Source organism: Vulpes vulpes, chromosome 2 (assembly GCF_048418805.1).
Source record: "Vulpes vulpes isolate BD-2025 chromosome 2, VulVul3, whole genome shotgun sequence".
Taxonomy (NCBI): Eukaryota; Metazoa; Chordata; class Mammalia; order Carnivora; family Canidae; genus Vulpes; species Vulpes vulpes.
In genome coordinates this window covers 11070628-11095498 of record NC_132781.1, presented here as the reverse complement: position 1 = coordinate 11095498, position 24871 = coordinate 11070628, and the positions used below count along the sequence as shown (strand labels likewise).

The window sequence follows — 24871 nt, the reverse complement described above, 5'->3', positions numbered from 1 at the left end:
AGATGGAAAATGAGAAGCACTTATTTAAAAGCATGATAGTAATGATAAAGTACAAAACAGCAGATTTCAGAATCCTAAGAACTTGGGATTTTTTTTCCTCTATAAGAACCACATTATCAGGTGATGCTGTAGGAACTGAACCTGAGTAAGAGATGGATGTGGTTGAGTATAAAAACAGGCCATGCATATCAGGAAGACCTATGATGAAAAGCAAGATTCTTAAAGTATTAGGGTGTTAGAATTCTCTTTTTCGCCTTAATAAAAATTGGCTGTGATGGAGAGTCAGATTTTTCCCCCTTATTTCATTTCCTGATAACGTGTTGTCTTTTGCCTTATAAACGATGATTTTGAAGACCAGTTGTTATAGGACTAATCAGTTCACTTAAGTTTATTCATGACACCTCCTCACCACATTTGCTGCTGCCCCTCGGGGTCCATGCCCGTGGATGGCTCGTCCAGAAGCACCACGGATGGGTTTCCCAGGATGCTCAGTGCGAAGCACAGCTGGAACGAGAGGAACAGTGTGTCTGACACCGACAGGCAGGGTGTGCAGAGTAACACCGGGCCCTGTTCCTACCTTCCTCTTTATTCCCTCGGATAAGGTCTTCACGGGCAGCTTCAGCTGGTCCTGCAGCTTGAGCGGGGTAACACTGAGTCTCCCCTCTTACCTTCCTCTTTATTCCCTCGGATAAGGTCTTCACGGGCAGCTTCAGCTGGTCCTGCAGCTTGAGCGCATCTGCCAACCTGAAGGAAGCAGAGTGCGTCAATCCACATCACCCTCAAACTGTGGGGACTGTGAGTGGGAAATGGGCAAATCAGAACAAACACTATATCAGAAACATTTTAAAAAGAGTATTCTCAATGATCATAAAATTGAAACCACCTAGGATCCTTTATGAATCTTTCCTAGCAAATTCATATTTTTCAATGACTCCTTTCTATATGAGGGATAATCAATAAAATTTTTCTCTCCAGCCTTAGTGTGCAAGAACACAACACTCAGCTGGCTTCTTGATAACCAAATCTTCTCCCAAAGGCATGAAGTCATTGGTTAGAATCTCCCTTCGTTAATTCTGTGTCAACATCATTCCTATCACATCACCCCCAGTAGAGAAAGGGTGTGTCTCCCCCCCAGGTACCGTGTGATGGTGACTGTAGCATCCCCTTTCTTCAGCCCTTTGATGGCAGCGAACACCTCCAGATGTTCCCTCACTGAGAGGTTGGGCCACAGCACGTTCTCCTGAGGACAGTAGCCCAGGAACCCGAGGGAGTCTCCTTCACTGCTCCCTTTCAAAATCACCTACAAAAAATTAATTCTCACATTCAGCCCAAAATTGTGTGTACATGTGTATGTGCACATAAGTGCATAATTGAGCAATGCACCCCCCCCCCCGCCACACACAGGGCTGCCGAGAGTGCAAAGGGAAGTAAGTGATCACTTAGCTCGAGGAGAAAGATGGTAAAAATTCAACAGATCAAAAGGAAGATATTCCACATTGACATATCCCTCTATTGTAGTTTAGCCTTTATTACCAAGTCCATTACGTTGGTTGAATTCAGGGCTGCTTATTTGGTTGTCCATTGTTTGGCCTCCTTCATTGATCCAAGAGTTCAAAGGATTAGACACTTGTTGAGGATTCTGTGTCCTCAGTGTTAAACTAGCTAAAATTATAGGACCTGTTCCACAAGTTTATCGTGAGCATTTAAAAAGGCAATGATTCTCAATTAGGGACAATCTTCCTTCCAGAAGACATTGGGTAATGTCTGGAGATGTTTTTGATTGTTACACTTGGGTGCTGCTGGGATGGAATGGATAGAGGCCAGGGATGCTACTCTACATCCTATAATGCACAGGACAGTCCTTTCAAAAAAAAAAAAAAAATCCAGTCCAAAACGTTACCAGTGCCAAGCTTGAGAAATCCTGAGCTAAGGTAATAAATGAAAAGTCCTTGGCACTAGTCCAGCACAGAGCAACCAATAAGCACCACTCAATGGCATTTATTATTTTTATGAACCAGTCATTGTGTTATACAATAATATTAACAGGTAATGTGTACCAGGGCTTACCATGTGCTAGAATCTAAGCATTTATGTGTTTTGAATTATTTGATCAAATTACTTTATACAAATTACTTCATCAAGTAATTTATAGTATATGTGCTGCCGAAGCGAGCACATCATCGAGTAATTTATATAGTGTTGAAGAACTCTATATGACTCAGGTCGTAGTTTTATCATCTTTGTTTCACATAGGAGAAAACTAACATGTGCGTAGATTCAGAGACTTGAAGAAGGTCACACAAGGTACCCCCAGCAGTTAAAGCTGGACTCTGCCTTCAGAATCCAACCCTTGACTTCAATGCCATATTGTCTTTCCCTAATACGGAGGAAGAGAGGACTAGTTAATGTGGGCTTGCAGAGCTTTCAATCTAGAGAGAGGGATGGAAAATAAAAACAAATAGAGATATACGGGGATGAATTATAGCCCCTGCTTAATGCTTTCAAGGCAATAAATGTGATAAAGAATAAGAAAAAGATCCAGTGTAGCTACGAGTGTAGTTAGGGAAAGTCCTTGTGGGGAGGTAAATTTCAAAGAGACGAGAAGGAGGTAACCAAGTACAGAGCTGAATGAGGAGCACTCCAGCCAATGGAAAAATAAACCCAAAGATCCTACAGAGGGACGATGACCAAAGGCCAATGTGAGTGGGAGATACGCAGAGCCCAGATCTTACAGGGCCCTTTTTCTGCCATGGTAAAGATTTTGGATCAATTCTAACTGAAGGATGATAAGCAGGATAGTGACACAATCTCATCTGCATCTTTGAAGGATTCTGCTGGTCGCTATGTGGGACAAGAGTAGAAATGGAAAGATAATTTGGAGACCTCTGTTGCAATCCACACCATGAGACAACCTCTCTTCATGGTCACTCCCTCTGCCCTCCCTCAACATTCTGTAGCTTCTGCTCAGTCGTTCCGTCCTGTGGACCTCTGCCAATCATTTTATCCAACCTGGCCTAGACGTACTGCCAAGTGGCATCCATATATCATTCTAGTTTTTGATTTGGAATTTAGACAATCGTTATTTTTTTCTCCAGTCTATGATCTCTGTTTTCCGAATAAATCCTGGATCTTGACAATTCAATTCAACAAATCGTCAGGCTACATAAGTCAACAAAAATTAAAAAAAACAAAACAAAACAAAACAAAGACCTCTGACCATGAAGAAAGCTAATGTTTAGCTTCACTTAACAAAATATTTCCTGTTAATGTCATTACTTTTCATTCAATAAAGCATATGTTGTAGACAATATGTAACCTTTTCAGTACCTATTTTTGGAATTAAGGAGGAAATTTTTGTTAAGGAGAGAAATTTTTAATCTTCTTCATTCAATGCACAACACAATTGATTAATAAGAAAGGATCATTTATGCCTTTTTAAGATTGTCATCAAATGTTCACTGTTTAGTGCTTGTTCTAGGCAGCATTAATGACCATGTTTCTGTGTGTTTTACTGACCTGTCCTGCAGTTGGATTTGTGTCTCCAGTTATCATCTTAATAGTTGTACTTTTACCAGCTCCGTTGTGTCCTAAGAGCCCTATAACTTCACCTGAAAGAAACAGGTATGCTCAGAATTGGAACTTCAAATAATTTCAATAAACATAAAAGCAAATGCTATTAGAAAGCTCACTATGTGTCAAGCTCTGTGTCTAGTGCACTAATGCATTATTTCACCTATTCTTCACACACACACACACCCCTAAGCATTGTTATTGACTTCATTTTATAGGCAAAGAAAGTGAAGGGTAAGGAGGGTATGTGACTTGTGCACGGTCATCCAGCCAATAAAATGCTGAGCTAGAATTGAAACAAATCTTGCTTCCAAAGTCTGTTGCATTTAACAGACACTTCCGCAAAATGTGCTGTTTGTTAGAATGGAGACTGCACCGCTGTGCCCCAGTGAGTCTGCTCTGGTACGTTCCCTGTTGTGAAATCAATCATCTTACTTCAAAAGCTACATCATCCTTCTTAACAGAAGGACTGGCTCCTTTTCTCTTTGTTCTTTCTTCTTTTTGAAAAATTTTATTTATTTTATTTATTTTATTTTTTGCTGTTGTTCTTTTTTTGTTTGTTTGCCTGTTTTAACAGAACGGACAGAACTGTCTTTTTAGGCAAAGAAAAAAAAAAAAAACACCAGTTTTCGTAACTGAGGCTTTTAATCATGTGCCTGCTGATGAGCTGGCTGCCTCTCATGATTTCAGCAGAGGGCCCCAGATTCAGGTACTAGTCCTGCCTCCCAAAGACCTCATCTCGGGAGGTCAAGATCACTCTGCTAACAGTTAAAGCTACTGTCTTGGGGATTCCTGGGTGGCGCAGCGGTTTGGAGCCTGCCTTTGGCCCAGGGCGCGATCCTGGAGACCCGGGATCGAATCCCACGTCGGGCTCCCGGTGCATGGAGCCTGCTTCTCCCTCTGCCTGTGTCTCTGCCTCTCTCTCTCTCTCTCTCTGTGTGACTGTCATAAATAAATAAAAATTAAAAAAAAAATAAAACTACTGTCTCCAACCTTTTTTAACACAGAAAGAGACATTTCTTATGGCCACTTTTTTCTTCCTCTTAGCAAAGCAGTTTCTCTTTTTGCCTGCATATTCCTTCCGTAGACAGCTAGCAATGATGACAGGTTTCTGTAGAGACAAGTAAATAACAAGGGGGCTTTATTTTTACCTGGAAATGAGTGAGCGCTCCATACCCCCTCCAACCACATTTTTCCCTGTACAGAATCATGCCTCAGACAAGTCCTTCCCCCAGAAACTGCCATTTTCAAGTGACCTCTCCCAATCTATATTCGTGCAGGGAAATAACATTTGCACCATATCCCATGATTGGTGTTTGTCCTTCCTCAGAAGGTAGGAATAGAGACATCCACCAAACCAAAAAGACTGTTAAGGCACAGACTCACACATGCACATGCACACACACACACACACACACACCCCTCAGAGGGACTCTCTCCTCTTGCAGTAACCTTTTTGGCCATGCTAAAGATTCTGGATCAACAACCCTAAAAAATAACAAGCCTGTGTCCATGCAATGTGTGTGTATTTGCCTTGTTCTCCTATCCTTGTAGACATTGCATATTCACTGAAATCAAGTAATGAGCTATGTGTGGGAGGATGAAAGAAACACAAAGTGTTTTTCAAAATATTCAGATGAGGATGTAGCCCCCCTTTCTCGGATGAACGTTTTTAGTAGTTGTACCTCATCAAAATCTGCAAGAGTCTCAGCATTTGTGGTTCTCCTTCTTTCCGCCTCAACATCTTCACCCTCTCCTGCGGGTTCTTCTGGGTTCGGAAAAATACTGCTGCTTCTTGGAGAAATTCTGAAATCAAAACAGTGTGATAATAACAGATTTCCAGTTGAAAAACTTGTAGCCGAAATAATGAGCTTTCTGTAGACTGCTCTCAGTGATGTGGACAGATTAACCGTGAGTACAACATAATCCCCATTTTTCCACTCTACGCCATCTGTAAACAGCCTGGTTTCCACTGATGAGTCAAATGATGTTACTCTTACATCATCCTCACTCTTTGCCTGGGTTTACTTTTCCTTGTTGATTGTGACTTTTAAAAAAAGTGAATAAATAAAACAGGACACAGATTCCGAAGCACAGTTGCATGAGAAAGGCATCTAGGAACTGGAATTTTGGCAGACATTTTGGAATTCTAAAGACTTTGCAAGAACCATGGATGGAAACATTTGGAATTAGAGATGCATCCCAGATAATCCAGGACACATAATCACCAGTGAGTTAGCATCGCCACTTCTTAGGAATATGGGTCAGAATCACTCCTTCCCAACTGCTACCCATCCAATTTTTCCTTCATCATCCTGGATTTTCATCTCCCTCTTTCATGCCATCCCAAATTACTGCTGTCTGCTGATTTCCTAAAACATGGCTATCTTCTTGTCACGTTTTGCTCTACCACCTACTTCACGCTTGAACTTGATTCATATCTTGTCAGTTAGGTGAGGTTTTTAAAACATTCCTGTCTTTCTTTCCCATTAGGTAATTTGCAAAATCTTCCTTATGCTTCTTTATTCCAAAATCCTACAAAATTTAGCTTTAATTTAAATATCTATTATCTTGCAATACAAACCTTCAAGTTCTTTTTAGCTACTTCTCAAATCTACAGGAAGGTGGCATTTATACTACCTTTTGTTCTTTTGCTCAAACTACCTTCCTGGACAGGCTACACTTACCAATTGTTTATCTTACCTATTATTTTAAAGCTTTTACCTCTCCTATATAACTTTCTTTTAGTATGTCAGTGAAAATTATGGTATTCCTTAATTTTTCAGTGTCTCACATGTGCTAATGTGGCTTCCCGTACTAGATTGTGAGCTCACAAAAGTATCATGAATTTTAGTAATTTTGTACACTACACAATTTCTTTAAAAAAAAAAAAAAACCTGTGCAGTAATTTTTACTTAATTAACTTAGGAATATAACAATGTTTTTAAACAATGAATATTAAAATAGCACATGAAATTTTATTGGAATTTTCTCAACCTGAACACAGGATCTTTTCTCATTGATTTCTTCCTAAAGTTCACTTCCAGACACCGGAGAACAAAAACGAAAATGAAAAAATGAAGGTAAGGCTAAGGGGAGAAAAAGACAATCAATATTAGAAATCACCATAAAAACAACAACTTTAATATTGGAATTTATTTAAGGAGATTGATCTTATGTACAAAAATAGATCTGGTAACATTTTCACCATTTTGAAAGACAATTTAATATTCAATGAAACTCTCAGCACTAGCTTCACTGCTCTTCAGAAAAGCCATAACAGACAAGACAGTGGTAAGTTGGTACCAGGACTGTTCATGCCATTGGGAGTTTGGGTCCACACTCAGTGTGTGTGTGTTACTTCAGATATGCTTTAAAAGCTGGATTTTGGGATGCCCAGGTGTCTCAGTGGTTGAGCGTCTCCCTTCAGCCCAGGGCCCTGGAGTCTCAGGATCGAGTCCCACATTGGGCATGGAGCCTGCTTCTCTCTCTGCCTGTGTCTCTGCCTTTCTCTCTCTGTGTCTCTCATGAATAAATAAATAAATAAATAAATAAATAAATAAATAAATAATCTTTAAAAAAAAGCTGGATTTTTAAGTGCCCAAATTAACTTTTTAACTTAAGGCCAAGCATACAAATGTGTCCCCCTCATGCAAGAACGTTTAAATGGAAATGTATTCTTACTATTAGCAGTGCCAGAAACACAATTTGCTGTTCTGAAGCTCCTAAATAATCCATGGAGTCAGGAGAAATCTATAAAATGAGGAAAAGTATATTTAGATGAACCTTTTTCTGTTCGTAAATCTCACCTCATGTAAGATAAATTAATGTCCATTAAATGACCTTGCCAGCGTTCTCTCTTGTGTGCATCAGGTAAAAGTCAATTTCTGACTGCCCTGTGTGTCTTCCGTGCTTTCAAAGTCACCTAGTGACTGCTTGACTAGAGGCTCAGATGCTTTTATACTTAACACTGTGAGTCAGCAGGATTCACCCTACTAGGAGAATCCCGGGTGGTGCTGGAAGGACCCATCAAAGCCATGGGCAAGATCTGTCTTAAGACAAACCTTCACCCCTAACTTTTGCCTGTCTTTCTCTCTACATCTGTGCTCCTTCCCCAAGAGCCCTGGAACCATTACATTGCTCTGTCCCCTGCTCCGCCCACTCTTAAGAATAATCATGACAAAGACAAAGATCTTCACCTGGAGTTTTGCAGTTTTCATTAGATTTACAATACAGGCATAATATCCATAATATCCATCCATAATGCATAAGTGCATGATTTTCATTAGATACACAAAACATCTTAAAGCATCTCTCTTTAGTAAATAAAGAGTAAAGAGCCAATTTTATTTCCTGAGCTATATTTCCTAGGACTTTCTTCTGAGCAATCTTAGGCTGATATGGTAAACTCTATCACATTCGTCCACCATCTAGAAAAGATGATTATGTTTTTGTATTGAATGGTTTGCCGGGACCTGGACCTTATTTTAAATGATCTTGTTCTCCTATGTGCCTCAGTCACCCACTTCCAAATACAGTACCACATCCAAGATCTGTTAGTCCCCCTCCTCTTTGCCCTGTCTACCGTATCTAATTTTTTCAGCTTTTTGCTCTACCATCCTTACTCTGTAATCTGGAGTTGGTGACCTTCCAACCCACCAACCTCACCACTGTCTCACTGTCCATAAATGCCCTCATTTCCTTAACTTCATACTCCCTAGCTTAGAATCCATGTTCCATTGCTATAATCTCTCCTTATACAGAACCACCGCTCCATGACTCCCCTGGCAAAAACACTAAGCTTGATTGAACCTAACTCCACCTGCCCTCAATCGCATATGAGAAGGAGATTATGATAAGAAAAACTATCAACTTTGCTGACTTCACTTGGAAAGTAGGGCAAGGGGTCTTTGAGCACTACCTGCCAGTTCTACTGACTTACTTTCTGAAATCACTGTTCACATCATTTCCTCTATCCTCAAACTTTCAACACCCCTGTTCATCTCACTCTATATTGATAAGTTCATCTCTTTCCCTAAGAAAGAAGATCGCACAGAAAAGAATCATGCCTCTTCCTACCATCAAAGCCACTGATCTATCTGCCTCATGCTATGATCTTGGTAAATGGATGGAATGTTCCTGCTTTGATAGAAAGCAACCTCTTTGCTTGGGCGCTCTATGACATTCATTTCTCAGCTGTTCAAAGACTTGGCTTTTTAGATAGTTCATGTCCCTCTTTTCATCAGAAATTTTGCTCATACCTTCCTAGACCAAAATGTATTCTCCTCATTCCATCTCTGATACTCTTTTTAGCAAAGCTGGAAGTAGGTATCTCTGCACTCTGCACACCTTCCTCATCTCACAGTATCTCCTAAGCTCATTCTTGTTTGGTTTGGCCTTCACCCTTTCCTTGAATTCTATCTGCTTAATATCACCAATGACTTCCATGTAGTCAGTCCAGTGATCTCAGTTATCAACTTTCTAGACCTCTTGTTTGATAGTTAAATCACTCCCTCCTTCCTGAAATATTCTTTAGTGCCATCTGGCACATATCCTTCTGTACGGATACTTTAAGTGTTTAAGGAGAGTTCCTGAAAATAGATTCTGGCACACAAGAGTCCTCCACTTTTTTTCCTACCTCACGAGTTCTTTCTCAAGAGGAGAAGAGTCTTCCTCTTCTCGATTTTTAAATTTTGGTGTCCAGGTCAAATCTTGGGCTCACTTTTTATTCTAATTACACTTACCCTGTAGGTTATATTGTCTAGTGCCATGGCTTTAGATATCATTTATATGCTGATGAATCTCAAGTAATCACCTGCTGGATTTTAGATGCAAATATCTACTGTCTACATGGCATTTCCCATTGCATGCCTATTAGGAAACTTAAATTCAGTATGTCCAAAATTAACAGAAAAAGTGCATCTCTTAGCTTCCCAGTAGGATCATTTGTTCCAAGGAGAGAATGTTATCACAAGAACTATAAAATTCTACTACTGTAGAAATATCCTTGACCTTCATGAACCAAGACAGAGCTCCTTATTGAATAACATGACTCTTGACTGTGGTAAGAGAATGATCTCTCCAAAGATAGAGTCATCAAATTCTGTACAGATAAGGACTCCATATACATTTTTAGAATATACTAGGCTATCTTCAATGGCCACATATTTCATGACCTGAGGACAGGAGCGAAATTACTTACCTCAGAGAAAATTAACAGAGAGCCAATCAGTGTAAAAGGTGGTATTAATATGGTGCAGAGAAATAGTCCTAGAAATCCATATTCATTTAGATCCGTAGCAACTATTGAGAAGATAGTGATCTAAAAAAAAAATAGCGGTCTAATTTCACTCAAGTGTAACAAATCTGAATTTTAGGATGTTTTCCAAGAGGGTGGGAATTCATCTTGTACATGTTCTTATTTTCAGCGTTCGCCTCATAAGGCAGTACTACCACCATGGTTATTTTTTCTTTGCAACATAAGATTGTGTCAAAATTCAATATTGGATTGACTATGACATTTTTAGGACACAAATTCAACATGCATGCAAATCATTTGGATTCTTGCTGAAACTCAGATTCTGACAAAAGGGCTATTTATTGCACATTGCTCTGCATTTCACAGTAGGTCATTGGCACCTGTTTGGCTGTTAGACATGCCAGCTACTCATTCTCGTAGCTGTATAGTTTTTCTTTGACCAGATGTGAAAGAATTAAATAATTCTGCCTTCAGAAAAAGTGTTGTTTCCATTTCTCTGCCCCTATAAATGATGGTCTACATAAATCCTTACTTATTGACACTCTTAGTCTTTAAGGAAAGATTCTGAAAAGTATAAATGTGGTTTAAAATTATGTGAATTCAAAATTTTAATGGTTAATAACAGATTATTTTTCAAAAAGATGGTGACAGTCTATGTTCTGATGAACCATGAATGGGTGCGCATGTTACGCCACCTCACTGACACTGGGTGCTATAATTAATCATTGTAGGTATCCTTGTTTTATTGCTGATATTAGGTGACTAGCTGTATAAGTTTACTGTGTACTATAATATTGGCCATTGGCTTTTAGTAATTTGTCCTTCCTGTGCTTATATTTTTTACTGGGCATTTTTAAAAGAATGGCATGGTGTTTCCTTAATTCATGCAATTTTTCCTCTGTTAGTTTGACAGCTGCTAATAGTGAACCATCACCGCAATCTGAAATAAATCATACTGAACTATCTTCTTTATAAAATTTATTTTGGGTTTATTTTGTTATCTTTTTATTTAGAGAAATTTATTTTCCAGATTATCAATGTTTTTCTTTTTTGCTCTATCTTTCTTAGCTTTTGTTACTAAAGTTACGCTTACTTCATAAAAGGAACTATTACGCTTTGTGGATTTTTAAATATAAATATATTATAACCATGATTCCCAAAGTTATGCAATTTTCATCCATGTTTAACAGAATTCAGTGGCCCATACTAGTGCTTTTATAGCATTTAAATTTTTTTCTTAAATTCTTTAATTTATTTCTTGGTCAGATTAATTTCATCCTTAAATGGTTCTCCTTTCCACCCCCAGCTTTATTGAGATATAATTGACATATAACATTGTGTAAGCTTAAGATGTACAATATCATGATTTGATACACATATATATTGTGAAATGATTACCAAAATAAGGTTAGTTAACACATCCTCAATCTTACACAATTACCTTTTTTTGTTGTTTCATGAAAGCATTTAAGATTTACACTCTTAACAACTTGCAAGTGCATGATACAATATTGTTAACTATAATCCTGGTGCTGTACATTATATCCCAATAACTTATTTATCTAATAACTGGAAGTTTATACCCTTTAGTCAATATCTCTCCATTTCCCTCACCCACAGCCCCTGGTAAACAGCATTCTTTTCTGTTTCTTTTTTTTTTCTTTTCTGTTTTTTTGGGGTAGCTGTTTTAGATTCCATATATATAGAAATCATACAGTATCTGTCTTTTTCTATCTGACTTATTTCACTTAGCCTAATCTCCTCAAAGTTAATCCTACAAGGGGCAGGATTTCTTTCTTTTTATGGCTGAATAATGTTCCTTTGTATGTATATACTACATTTTTTAAAATCTATTCATCTGTCAGTGAACACTTAGGTTGTTTCCATGTCTTGACTGCAATGAATAATGCTGCAATAAATATGGGGTCATGTATCTTTATGAGATAGTGATTTCATTTCCTTCAGATAAATACCCAGAAGTGGAATTGCGGGATCATATAGTTATTCTATTTTTTTCTTTAGTTTTTGAGGACCCACCATACTGTTTTCCATAGTGGCTATACCAATGTACATTCCCCTAGTGGTGTAAAGGATTCCCTTTTCTCCACACCCTTGCCAGCATTTCTTATCTCTCGTCTTTTTTGATGATAGTCTTTCTAACAGGCATGAGGTGATATCTCATTGTGCTTTTGATCTGCATTTCCCTGATGATGGTCATATTGAACTTGTCTTCACATACCTGTTGGCCATTTGGATGTATTCTTTGGAAACATGTCTATCTAGATCCTTTATCCATTTCAAAATCAGATGACGATGACGATGATGATGATGAAGATGATGATGATGATGATGATGATGATTTTGCTATTGAGTTATATGAGTTCCTTACATATCTTGAATATTAAGCCCTTACCAGATATATGGTTTATAAGTATTTTCCCCATTTCATAGGTGGCCCTGTCATTTTGTTGATTGTTTTGTTTGCTATGCAGAAGCTTTTTAGTTTGATATTGTCCTTCTTGTTGATTGTGCCTTTAAAATACATATTCTTAAACTTATTTAAAAATGATTTAAAAATCAAACAATATGTACTGTCTGCATACTTACAATTAAGAAGAAAAATGACCAAATACCACTATTTTTCCTCCCATTGCGAAAAATGAATGAAATCACATATGTCAAGAAAATCAGAGATGAGACGTATCCAATACTACACAAGATCTGAAAATAGAAATATTAAGGTTGGATAAGGTAAACACTGTCTAGGAAAGCATTTATACTTAAACCTTAACCTTCCAAACTATGCTATAATGAAGGTAATTTGGAGTCCTTTAGTTTAAGGTTAAAAATGTCTCTGCATTTGTGAAATATAGCCTAATAAAACTATCTTGTAATTTTTACCACTTACCTGAACTAACAGATTTTGAATTATAAATATAATCTCATCTGGGCTAAAAACATAATCCATTATTTGCATTAGAAGGAGGATCAAGAAGTAGAGTGGAATATCCACCAGCGCCTGGCCAAACCAATAAGCAGAAGGGTAGAGGCCTGAAATCCGTAGCTGCGAGTGAGCTTTTTTCTGGAAAAGAAAAGGAAGAATCATCAAAAGTGCTGAAGAGTTAAGACTTGAGAAGTTGCAAATATGTGGTCACAAAATCATTCATTTTTTTTTTTGTGTGTGTGTGTCCCTTTCACATATTGTGCTGATTTAGTAAATGACACTGTCACTGGCCTCACTCCAGGGGGATTGATGGTGCTCCAAACTACATGGTGATTTCATTTTCCAAAGGAAAAATGCGCTAATAGAACAAGTTCATATTCTATCACAGAATGACTGGATGTTGCTTCAATAAGATTCCTGCTCTTTTCTTTGTAAAGTTACTCTTCCTTTTGGCACTAATGGAGACTTGCAAATTGTACAAAGATTCAAAAGATGTAGGTCTACAAATTTCCTGTAAGATTCTTCAAATTTATGCTGGATGTAAACAGCCCGTTTATAATTGGCATTTTATTTTAGATCTAAGAAATGATCTTCTGATAAGTCAATTTCATGACCAACTCTTTAGGTTGGCATAAGAAGATGTCTGTTATGAGATAAAAATAAGACACTTATTGTCTTGAAGTGAACCACATTTTTCATTATTATGTATGAAAACTAGTAAGTAGATTTTGATATCGTGACCCACTCTATGCTATATGGTTGCGATGACTGTCTTAACACAGGGTTTTAATATTACTTCAACTTTCCTAACAGTTGACATTTCCTAACAGACATGCAAACGTGATGAAAATTTTAAATCTAAAGTTGAGTCTATTATAAAGACATCCAGGAAAAAGGTTAGGATGGAGAGTACCTGGGAAAAAAGCAGGAAAGAGAATTATAGTGAGGGTGTGCTAGAGAACTGGTTATTTTCTGTTCATTAATGTGTTCAATATATGTTTACTGAGCATACCATGTGCTTTGTGTTGGTCGTGGGGCTCTTGTGGAGTTTAAGTGCAGGGGACGACAGTGGTAAAGGCGGTATGTGAATAACTACAGTAGTAGCTACATAATTAAAATTGTTAAAATTAAAATTTAAGAAGTATAAATAAGATAAAGGTCCTATGAGAGATGAACTGTAATTAGGGGATCCATAAAGGAAGGTTCCCTTTTCAAGGGCCTGAGTTAGGTCTAAGTGGTGAGTAGGAGTCACACAGGTGACCGGTAGGGAGCTCTGCAGGCAGAGAGCACAGAAGAGAAGACCTTTAGTGGGTGGAGTTGATGCTCTCGGGAAACTGGTCAGAAGCCAGCATGGCTGGACACAGTTACAGAGGGGATAGTGGTGTCATAGCAAAGTGAGGAGACAGCCAGCTCTTTCTAGGCTACAGCAAGGATTTCATTCTCACTTTTTGGTTTGTCAAAAAACCATTTAGGGACTTAGGCAGGTAATCCGCATGGTCAGATGAGTGTTTTCAAGTAATTGCGCTGTCCCACTGTGTGGAGAATAGATAAGGAGATGACTAATAAGGATCCATAGTGAGCAATTAGGGAGGTTGATGTGCTTGTCCAGAAGAGAGATGACAGTGGCTCTGACTAGGGTGTCGTAGGAAAGACGGAAGAATGTGCAAAGACTCTAGACATATTTCAGAAGCAGATTCCATGACTTCACTATTAGCTGGCTACAGAGTTTAAGGAGAAAGAGGTATCGATATGGAGCTGCCAGTTAAATTTGAATTTTAGATAAATATCTTTAAAAAAAAGTTTTAGTACAAGTATGTTCCAATCGAATGAAGCTAAAATGAACCTTGAGAGGGGCCATGTCTTTCAACAATAAGCCAAAGTGCTGTGGTGAGTAGGCTTGGATCATTTAACTGAGCAACTTCACCACCATCTTAAATCGAAAACTGTCACTGAGAGAGGTGTTGTGGTGATGTCAGAGGGTCATGGCTATCAATAAAAGTCCAAGTGATCAACTAGATGAAAGCTGCCATCCCCTGTTAACTGATGCTATACCTCCTAGGCTGTCTTTCTTGAGGTCTCACATTTGTTTAAGAAAAATAGTGTGTTCTTCATATTTGCCAACCTTTAATTAAAATGCTCGATGATGCATTGTTCCAAGCATGTAAATTAGGTGTATCACCTAATTTAAATATACAGTCGTAACATGGAGAAGGGGTCTCTGAGTAATAAGAACATGTGAGGACTTTGTTAACTCTTCTTACTTTATAGTCGCCGATGCTGCTCATCGCAATGTAAGGAGTAAAACAGGCTGCCACAGGTATCCAGAAGAAGGCGTTACTCAGGTACCCATGCTCATAAAACATGTGCTCCTGAAATCATGCAGAACACATGAGCTGTTGGCAGTTGGACGAATGGTTCATTTGTGCTTAATCTTAACTAAATCATTCAAATTCTCGAATTGGTCCAAACACCCAGAACACTTCCCAGAGTCCCATCTGCAACTTCTTACCCACATTCTTTCAATCGTGTGTTGCAGCCACCTGAGCATTTTGAACATGTATCCGGATTCACAATGAATGAGAAACTCCGCTGAGTTGCATGCATTGGCTATGGTCCCACAGTTGATGATAACTCATGTGACAAGCATGGCAACTCTGCTCTCTGACTTTATGATGGTCACATTTAGCTGATGTTTGAATAGACAATGGAGTTGGTGGACTGTCAGTGGAAGAGCTATTTTGCTACTCTTGGAAATTGGTGCCAAATCGGTTCAGTTCAACATTTACAAAGAATCATTCCTCTGGCTCAATGAGATGCATAAGGAGCAAGTTCAAATGCCTGCAGGCACCTGGCTGGGAGCACTGTTCTTGGCTATCCAAGATCATTCAGTAGCCTCTTCAAATACAATAGCTAGGGAAACCGCAGCACCTCTACCTGCTGCAGTTTTCTTAGATGTATAATAATAATCATACCGCCTATCTTAAAGTCTTATTAGGACATTTAAACATAATAATAAATGTAAATCATGTGGTCAGTGTTCTGAGGACCTAAATTTAACTTGGGACCTCATGTGAACAGGGATGCAGTTGTTTCTGCTCAAGAGATTTCCAGAGGAAGGATTACTCTGATGTGGTTTGAGAGGACAGTGCCGTGAGGCACTATGGAGACTGTGGGGCAGCCCCTGCTGCACCCCAAATCTCTATAGCTGTTGCATGTGAGAAGCACTCACTCAACAGTTCTTACAGCTCTTTCTGAAGAGGCGAAGAGGTTAACACAGGGGCAGAAATTGTTAAATGACCTGCGCTATGGCCACATCAAACAACGAACAAGGGGAAGTGGAGAGAGCTTGACAGTGAGGGCATCTCTGTAGCAGGTGAAGGGAAATTCTGCTCTGCACCATTGAGTGCATCTTCAACCACACAAAGCCCTGGGGTCAAAGCTAAACTTCCCCAAGAGAATCACGCAGGTCACCTAGGCTGTGGCCACCACATACACAGAAGCTGTGGGAGGCAGATAGAACTAGAGAGTGCAGGTGTCTCCAGAGCACCATTTTTTCCTGTCTTAATCTCTCCAACCTTCTCTCTGCTTCCAGCCCCAGCAGAGTTTTACTCTGAAGGGAGAAAAAAGGAGGGCAGGGAGTCCAGAGAAAAGTCACTCTCTCCTTTCTACTCCAAGATGTTAGACTAGAAAAGGGGGGAAGAGAGGGCAAAGCCCTCTACTGCCCACTCGCCCGTTTCCACCTCTGTTAGGCCACAAGTCAGCCCTGTAGGAGTTTGAAGTGGATGGGAAATTGAAGTTTTGGACATCCCTGGAGTAATTCTTAGTAACAAAGAGTGACAAAGCTGAAGGGAATGCCTACATTGTCATTTCAAGAAGGTGGAGGGAGATTCAAGATGGCAAGATGATAGAGTTGCACACCCTCCCCCCACTGTGGAGATTCTCAGGATCTGAGCAGGCCTGGCCAACTGTATTTTAAATAAGAAGTGCTTCTAGTTCTAATTCAGCCTATCCTCTCATCTAGTCAAAGCTAAACATTCTTTAATAGAAACTCGATGCACTCCCAAGAAAAATAATACGAATAGCAATAGTGATAATGAGTGCAACTTATTGAGTGCCTGTGATTTTCTATGTTAATGTGCCTTATTGCTCATCTTTACAGTAACTCAGTCAACTGAACCTGGTGCTCACATGGTCTTATTTACTTCTTTTTTTATATTAACTTATTTTTTATTGGTGTTCAATTTGCCAACATATAGAATAACACCCAGTGCTCATCCCTTCAAGTGCCCACCTCAGTGCCCATCACCCAGTCACCCCCACCCCCCACCCACCTCCCCTTCCATCACCCCTAGTTCGCTTCCCAGAGATAGGAGGTCTTATTTACTTCTTAAGAAAACCTTGTGGGCCCCTAGGTGGCTCAGTGGTTGAGTGTCTGCTTTTGGCTCAGGGCGTGATCCAGGGGTCCCAGGATCAAGTCTGCATCAGGCTTCCCACAGGGAGCCTGCTTTTCCCTTTGCCCGTGTCTCTGCCTCTCTGTGTGTGTGTCTCTTATGAATAAATAAATAAAATCTTAAAAAAAAAAGAAAACTTTGTGATGAAGTTTTTATCTGTACTTTTTTTTCCTGTGGATTGCCGAACCAAGGTCTACAAAAGGTCCAGTTGTTAAGAAGACCACACTGTCTGGCCTTTAAGCCTCTGGCTGTTTCAAGGAGGTCCCATTACTTACTGCCACAGATGGTGACAGATCTAAGATGAAAAGCTGTCAGTTCTTTTTCCCAACTAATTGCATTTTCTGCTGTTTCACTGACCCCAAGTCATCCAATTCAGGTTATAATGTTTCATCATCATTGCTAGATAGTGCATGTATGTATCTATCCATAAATATAAACTATATGTATGTAAAACGTACATTTATTCAAGGACGAGTTCACAAAAATAACATGATGTTATTTCAGCATTTCAAGTGTCTTCGTGAAAACTCGTTAGGGCTCAGGATAAGTGAAATAATATTATACTTACTTCAGGGGCATCTGGCTGGCTCAGTGGGTTAAGCATCTGACTCTGGATTTCAGCTCAGGTCATGATCTCAGGGTTGTGGGGTCAAGCCCCATTTCAAGCCCTGCATTGGGCTCTGCGCTGGGCATGGATTCTCTCTCTCCCACTCCCGTGGCCCTTCGCCCACTCTAAAAAAATTATACTTACTTCAAAATATGTGCTTCTGTCAGTCTGAATATGTTCTGAAGAATTAAAAATTCCAAGTAACCCATTGCTGATGATATCCATGAGGACAGGAAAGCAATTTAGCCTTTTGGTATTACAGGCTATAGAGAATCTGTGATCCTAAAATACAACAAATAGGCATTTTAAGTCCTCAGAAAGCAAATTCAAAATTTAATGAAAGAATACAGTAGAAAATCATTCAAATTATTGACAATACAGGAAGGCTAAAGCATTGGATGTGATTAACATCACTGTCACTCATATTATTTGATTAATTCCCACTATATCACAAGGAATCCAGTATTTTGGTCTTTACTGACCGTAGCATCAGCCATGTGGCTATTTATGCCTAAACACTCACAAAACAAAATGCCTTGGATGATTTTTAGCAGCAAGGCCATAAAACACAAAGCAACGTCTCTTTAACATGGCAGTAGGCTTTCTTTCAAAATGTGATATATGCATTTTACACATTAAGAATGTGTGGATACTTGGAAGCAGAAGGCAGGCAGCTATTGTAATGAAAGCATAGGTTTTCACAAATACTGAGCTTGTAGTAGCAGTGTTGTGTGTAAAATCTCCTGAAAATGGCATTTAAAAATCATTTCATAGTATATGTAAGTCAAGTCATTATGCTGCACACTTTAAACTTATACAGTGCTGTCTGTTAATCGTATCTTAACAAAACTGGGGGAAAACATATGGTAAAAAAATGTTACATACATCTCTCTCTCTCTCTCTCTCTATATATATATAAAACAACATCTCTTTATATATATAAACATATATATAAAATATATATAGTATATATAATATATATGTATAAATATACATATTTATATATATAAAACATATGACATGCATATACACATATGTAACATGATTACTTTTTGCCCAAATAAAGAGAATATAAGTGAGTTATTATTTGGGCATGCATTTTTACAATCCAAAATAAATCACCTGAGTTGTATCTAACTATGTAAGGCAATATTTATTGATATTAAAAGTGCCATTTTTTAAAACTATTTTTCTGGGAGCACCTGGGTGGCTCAGTGGTTGAGCGTCTGCCTTTAGCTCAAGCCGTGATTCCGGGGTCCTGGGATCAAGTTCTGAATCAGGCTCCCTGCAGGGAGCCTGCTTCTCCCTCTGCTTATTTCTCTGTCTCACTGTGTATCTCTCATGAATAAAAATATCTAAAAAAATAAAAAATAAAAAACCCTATTTTTCCGAGCATACTGGAAACTAACCTTATAATGACATACCAAGAATTAGTTTGATCAAAAGTAATTTCTGATTTTATGATTGGCACAGAAATTATTTCTGAAAATTAACTCTGACAAGTTGCAAATGGTCAAGGTTTGTAACACTTACCTGCTCTGATTTATACATAGAATACTGTCTTGTCATCTTTTTTCATTTGTCTACCCCGGGGATCTCTCCCCAAACTCCCTCACAGTGTAGGCAGGTAATATACATGGGTGAAGCAGTGTGGAGATAGAGCAACCTGGCAAGTAAAGTCCAAGTCTAAACTGGGCAACTCCCAAAATTGGCATATGGAGGGATTTTTCAACAGAAGCAGAAATATAAATTTTTTATAAGAAATACATCAATCTTAAATATTGCCAAATAAGGCAGTCCTTCTCAAACTTTAGGGAGCATACTAATCTCCTGCAGATTTTATTAAAGTGCAGATACTCAGTAGGACTGGAATGGGGGCTGAGAGTCTTCATTCCTAGCAATGATCCACTGATATCGATTCATGAACCACAAGTTGTAGGAAACTAAGAAGTTTTTTAATATCAGATAGAGGAGCATAAAGATTTATCTGAAGATTTGACTCATTTGTGTAAAGTTTAGCAGGAAAAAAGACTTGAGCTGTTCTCTCATAAAAAATTTATGCAAATCCACTGTAAAAAAAATTAAGAACTAATTTTTTTGGTAATGGAGCTACAGTTCCCAGTAGGTATTTATCAGATTTATTATTAGAGGATTTGTCAAAATGTAATTTGAAGTGAAATCCAATTGAGAAAAAGATTTAAATGAATGATTCATAATAGTGCATGCAATTTAATAAGGAATGAAATCCAACAGCATTTCATTATATGTTTTTGTAATGTATTGGAGACTGTGGGCAAATAATTGTAGTATAGCTTCTCCTCTAAAAATGAGAGATATCCCATCTGTTTGTGTTAAATTGGCCTTTTATGTCAATTATTAGGTATTATTCAAATGGTGTTCACAACCCATCTTTGGTGAGATGCAACTCTCAGAGCCCAACATACCTTGTCATCACCTGACACAGTGATGGCACCATTGTATGAAGGCTCATTTGGGCCATTTCTAATTCCAAAGGCATCCACTTCCAAAGCTATGTTCTGTTGCCTCAGTGAATGTATAAAGTTATCAATGCTTGACCCTACAGAGAAGGTAAAAATCAAAAGAAGAGCAAAGTAAAACAATGGTCAAGTAATATATTTTTAAAAAACTAAAATAAAATAAAATAGTGTCACCCAAAGCATATCACAATAAGAACTGTCTAAGGATTGCTTTAGAAAGGCAGAATTGACGCTATGATACCAAAATCCACTCTGATATCAAAGATAGGACAAGATTACTTTACCGAGAGCCTAGCCACTCACATATAATTTCTGTTAGTGTAGAAATACTACTTAAAATTAACATTATAATCCTTAAAGATAGTAATAATCTATTTTCTTAGGAATTTGGGCCAGATTTTTTTCCAGAGCCCAAGACTGCATAATACTTTTAAAATATTGTGGGAAGACCTCAGAGATATAGATTTATCTTACTAAATCCCCTTTTGTTGCTTGGTGCCATAAGCTTCAGGATTTAAGTAAGTTTGCAACATGCATTTCTAAAATAAACTCCCCAATCTTGAACTTTTTATTTTAAAATTAATTTCCTACTTGGCCTCCTGTGCGTTTTCTACAACACACAGGATTTATTTTTCCCCTCATGGTTTATATTGTCTGGGGAATCTCTCTATAAGAGCAATACTGGAAAGTTATATTTTAGCTGTACTTTTACCTGTTTTATTGATGACCAGTAAGTGGGTCAGAGGAGCTTGAGGTGGCTGTCCCGGCGAGAGGAAATACATAGTAGGAGTCAGTCCCCAAGAATAACTTTTTTGATATAACTCATAGAACAGATGTTCCAAAAGCTGAGGGCAAAGGCTAATGCCAAAAAGCAATAATCTACATGGAGGAAAATGTAAAAGAAAGAAACTCATCTATAGCAACTTTTGTAGATTTTTCAGTTGGAGTAGATAATGGGTATCATAAAAGAAAGAAATCTTACACACTAACCCAAATATAGAAATCATGCTTTCTCCCCCGTTTCTTCTAAAAGAAGTGGTTCCTATGTCTCTATGCTGGGACCTTCTCTCTAAATGCCTCTCCCCCATTCTCCCTTCCTCATTTTGGAAATGTCACTCAGGCTCATGATGTTGGCTGGGTACGACTCTTCAATCTCTCTCTGATTCCCACTTCTTTCCTCTGTTTCCATCTCACATGTCTTCCTTTTTCTGGCATATCACCAACACTCAGATGTACTACACTTTGAAACTCTTACCCCTACGGTTCCCAATTTCTATAAATCACATTTTCTCATTCACTCAAGTTCCAAGGGCCAATCACTTTCCACTCATCTGGCTGTTTTAAGTCCCTCTTCCAAATGGTTGAAAATTTCTATCATATCATCATTGTTACGTGCCTAAAACCCTTTCTTCTTTTACTTTTCAAGTCAGGACCTTAATTATCTCTTTCCTGACCTTTTTCAATATTGTCCTCAATGACCATTTTCCTTATCTCCAGAGTCTACTGCTTCTAAACCATCTTTGCACTGTTGCCCAATTATGTACAATTTGGCAATCTGTTTATTTTTTTATTTGAAAGAGAGAGAGTGAGAGTGACTGCAGGTGGAGAGAGGTGCAGAGAGAGAGAAATCTCCAAGCAGACTCCCTGCTGAGCATGGGGTCTGGCATGGGGCTCGATCTCATGACCCTGAGATCATGACCTGAGCTGAAATATAGAGTCAGATGCCCAACTGACTGAGCCACCCAGGTACCTCCCTGGCAATCTATTCTAATTATGTCGATCACCTTTTCAAATAAAAATCCAATATTCCTTATTATTCATAAAGCCTAAACTCTTCAGCTGTACATAATATATTATCAAAATTATTTCTACTTTTCCATGTACTTTGTTATAATTCACTGAAATGGATAACAGCTCTTCTGACTTTTCATATATCTCCAAACTCAGTATTGCCCCTCTGCCTGAATTTCCATCCTCCTTTCTTTCCTGCTACATTTTTCTTTTTTTTTTTTTTTTTTAATTTTTTAATTTTTTTTCTGCTACATTTTTCTATACCAGACTCCATTTCTCCCTCGTACAAAATTGTTTTTCTGATGCCCATATTGGTACATAATCTTTCTCATACTGAATGTTCTGGTTGACAATATTGTCTAATCTTATGCCATGGTTTTTAGTGTACTTCTAATCACCCCCAAGAGCCAAATCTCATGTCTGATTTATTTCGATACATGTTACAGATATTTAACATGGAGTGCTGTGCAGAGGTGCTAACAAATATGTTTTAATGAATGAGTCCTGGCTGGAGAGCAGGGTTTTCGCAAGGAGGTGTGACTCAATGAAGAGCCCAAAACTAGCGGGAAATGTGTAACCATGAAGCAAGTTCCAGGCAGTGACTTGAAGCCTTGGCTTTGACACAGCCTGGCACAAAATAACTTGGACAAAGAGGATAGGATGTTTTGGGGATTGGATCCAAATGCTAACTTCTATACTTCAGAAAAATGATCTCAACTCTTTGATAAGAACAGATGTGGTGTGAAATAAAAAGAAAGGGCCCAAACTTTTTTTTACTGGGTGTAATTACATATTCACCAAAGCAATTGGAAATTGTTTTCTATGTTAATAAAGACCACATGCAATTACTGGAATTTATCTCAAGAGGTTTTGGGTTTCTTTCCCCTTGAATTTATTTTGAGAACACTGACCAAACGTATCTGAAACACTCGGATACTCACATGGTCAACAGAGTTTTTTTTTCATTCTTTAACTTTAAGAAGCGAACTTTTGCTATGGCACAGAGTTGCTGCCTCCAGAGAGCCATGCCACTGATTGATTTCTTTGTTTCCTTAAATGAAGACAAAACTTGTTCCAGCTCAACAAGGCTTCCTGTGTCTTTTGTCCTATTACTTTGTAACTCTCCCCAAATTCCAGTGTCTATAAAACATAAAATCAATACTTTATAATGTTGCTTTAGACACATATTACTTAGATTTTTCTATGACCATATTTTCACCAAATAGTGTCAGAGTCAAGAATCTTGTGCAAAAATCCTAAAAACCTAATTTGTGGCATTACTAGAGTGACCACAAAATAAAAGGAAACAAGGCAAAAATAAAAAAGTATAATACAGGAAGAAAACGAATGACATAATAAAAGAAATCTTGTATTTTCTTTTAAATAAGCTTTGTGTCTATAGCTTTAAGGACATTAGCTTTCATTCATTCTAAGGAAATCATACTTGGCCGATTCATTGCAAAAGATAAATGATCAGTATTTCTGATGAAGGTGGAAATGCTGGTACATATACAACCCTCCTCATTCCCTTCCAAGGATGTGAAATTGGTAGAGGCAATATTCTTTAATGTAGCCATGATTAAAAATAAGATTGTTTGGAAGACAATCCTAGAAAAACTGATCAACTTTAGACTTTTAGAAAGCTATAAAATATGTATATTAAAAGTTAAGTAAAACCACAAGTGTAAAACTTCAAAAGTGAATAAAAGGGGAAATAAGGTATTTTTAAAAACCTACTTAATCAATAAAAAAAATTAGAAAATGGGGGAAAAAAGAGTGTAGTAAAGAGTTAACTAAGTAGAATGATAGTAAACCAGAGGCAAGGAATTAACTTAGATCAAGGAGAGAGGACTTTCTAAGGACTGATACTTGTGCTGACAACAAATCTTCCAGTAATGATGGAACCCTGAAGACATTGGAACAATATCCTCAAAATGTTACAGCAAGAGTTAACTGTCAACATACAACTTGAATTTTCTTCTCTCCGTAGCACTTGTATCACATATTTATTGTCTACTCCATGAGGACCTAGTCTTATACACTGCTTCATTCCACACTCTTAATAAAATGCATAGTAGAAAATAAGGAACTTAAGAGAGGGTGCCAGCATTGTACGAAAAGGGAAGGAAGAGACAGAAATACATCTCTGCTCTAAGTTTTCCCAAGACCGGACTGAATCAGAGCACCTCCAAAAGCATAGAACCTCATCATTCAAAATATATTTTCAAGATAGACTATTCCACAGAAAGATAAAATGGAAGTTTCTTCTTCTTCTTCTTCTTTTTTTTTTTTTTCTTACCTGATTCATCAATAGCTGATTTTCCTTCTAATTTCAAGAACACTTCATTCAAGGTTGTCATGGACACACCATAATTTTCAATGCCCTGGTTAGAGCATCTATCAAGATCCCTGTAAAGATCTAAAAGTAGTCACAGAAATGCATGAGAAGAATATAATTTGTAATGATATTGATAATAACTATATTTTTGAACAATAGAGAACATGTGTGATGAGCCATTCATAAGAGACAAAGCTATGATATAGACATTCCCTCATTTCTAAAATAACCTATACAGTGTGTTTCCATGTCTTGAGTATAAAATTGTAATCATCTACATTTCATTCTTAGAATGATTATGCGGGGTTCTTTGAGAAATATGTTTTATTTATTCTGTTTTTAAAAAACTAATTGCATTTGATTATGGGGAGAGTGATAAATGAACTGAATACTTGTGGTCTCCCACAAATCCG

General features: G+C 38.0%; 1 protein-coding gene across 2 annotated transcripts in view; it reads right to left on the bottom strand.

Annotated features, from left to right (window-relative positions):
* ABCA9 (ATP binding cassette subfamily A member 9) overlaps nt 1-24871 on the bottom strand; it is a 59327-nt gene that overhangs the window by 7720 nt on the left and 26736 nt on the right. For both annotated transcript variants that reach the window (XM_072746736.1, XM_072746737.1), the window contains 17 exons: nt 24420-24539; nt 23062-23260; nt 21042-21208; nt 20276-20409; nt 17976-18113; nt 15035-15142; nt 12738-12911; nt 12437-12550; nt 9773-9892; nt 7255-7323; nt 6568-6659; nt 5256-5376; nt 4564-4681; nt 3517-3608; nt 1140-1300; nt 669-744; nt 410-504 (listed from right to left, as the gene is read on the bottom strand). In XM_072746736.1, the coding sequence (XP_072602837.1) occupies nt 410-504; nt 669-744; nt 1140-1300; nt 3517-3608; nt 4564-4681; nt 5256-5376; nt 6568-6659; nt 7255-7323; nt 9773-9892; nt 12437-12550; nt 12738-12911; nt 15035-15142; nt 17976-18113; nt 20276-20409; nt 21042-21208; nt 23062-23260; nt 24420-24539 (2098 nt within the window). The remainder of the gene's footprint in view (nt 1-409; nt 505-668; nt 745-1139; nt 1301-3516; nt 3609-4563; nt 4682-5255; nt 5377-6567; nt 6660-7254; nt 7324-9772; nt 9893-12436; nt 12551-12737; nt 12912-15034; nt 15143-17975; nt 18114-20275; nt 20410-21041; nt 21209-23061; nt 23261-24419; nt 24540-24871) is intronic.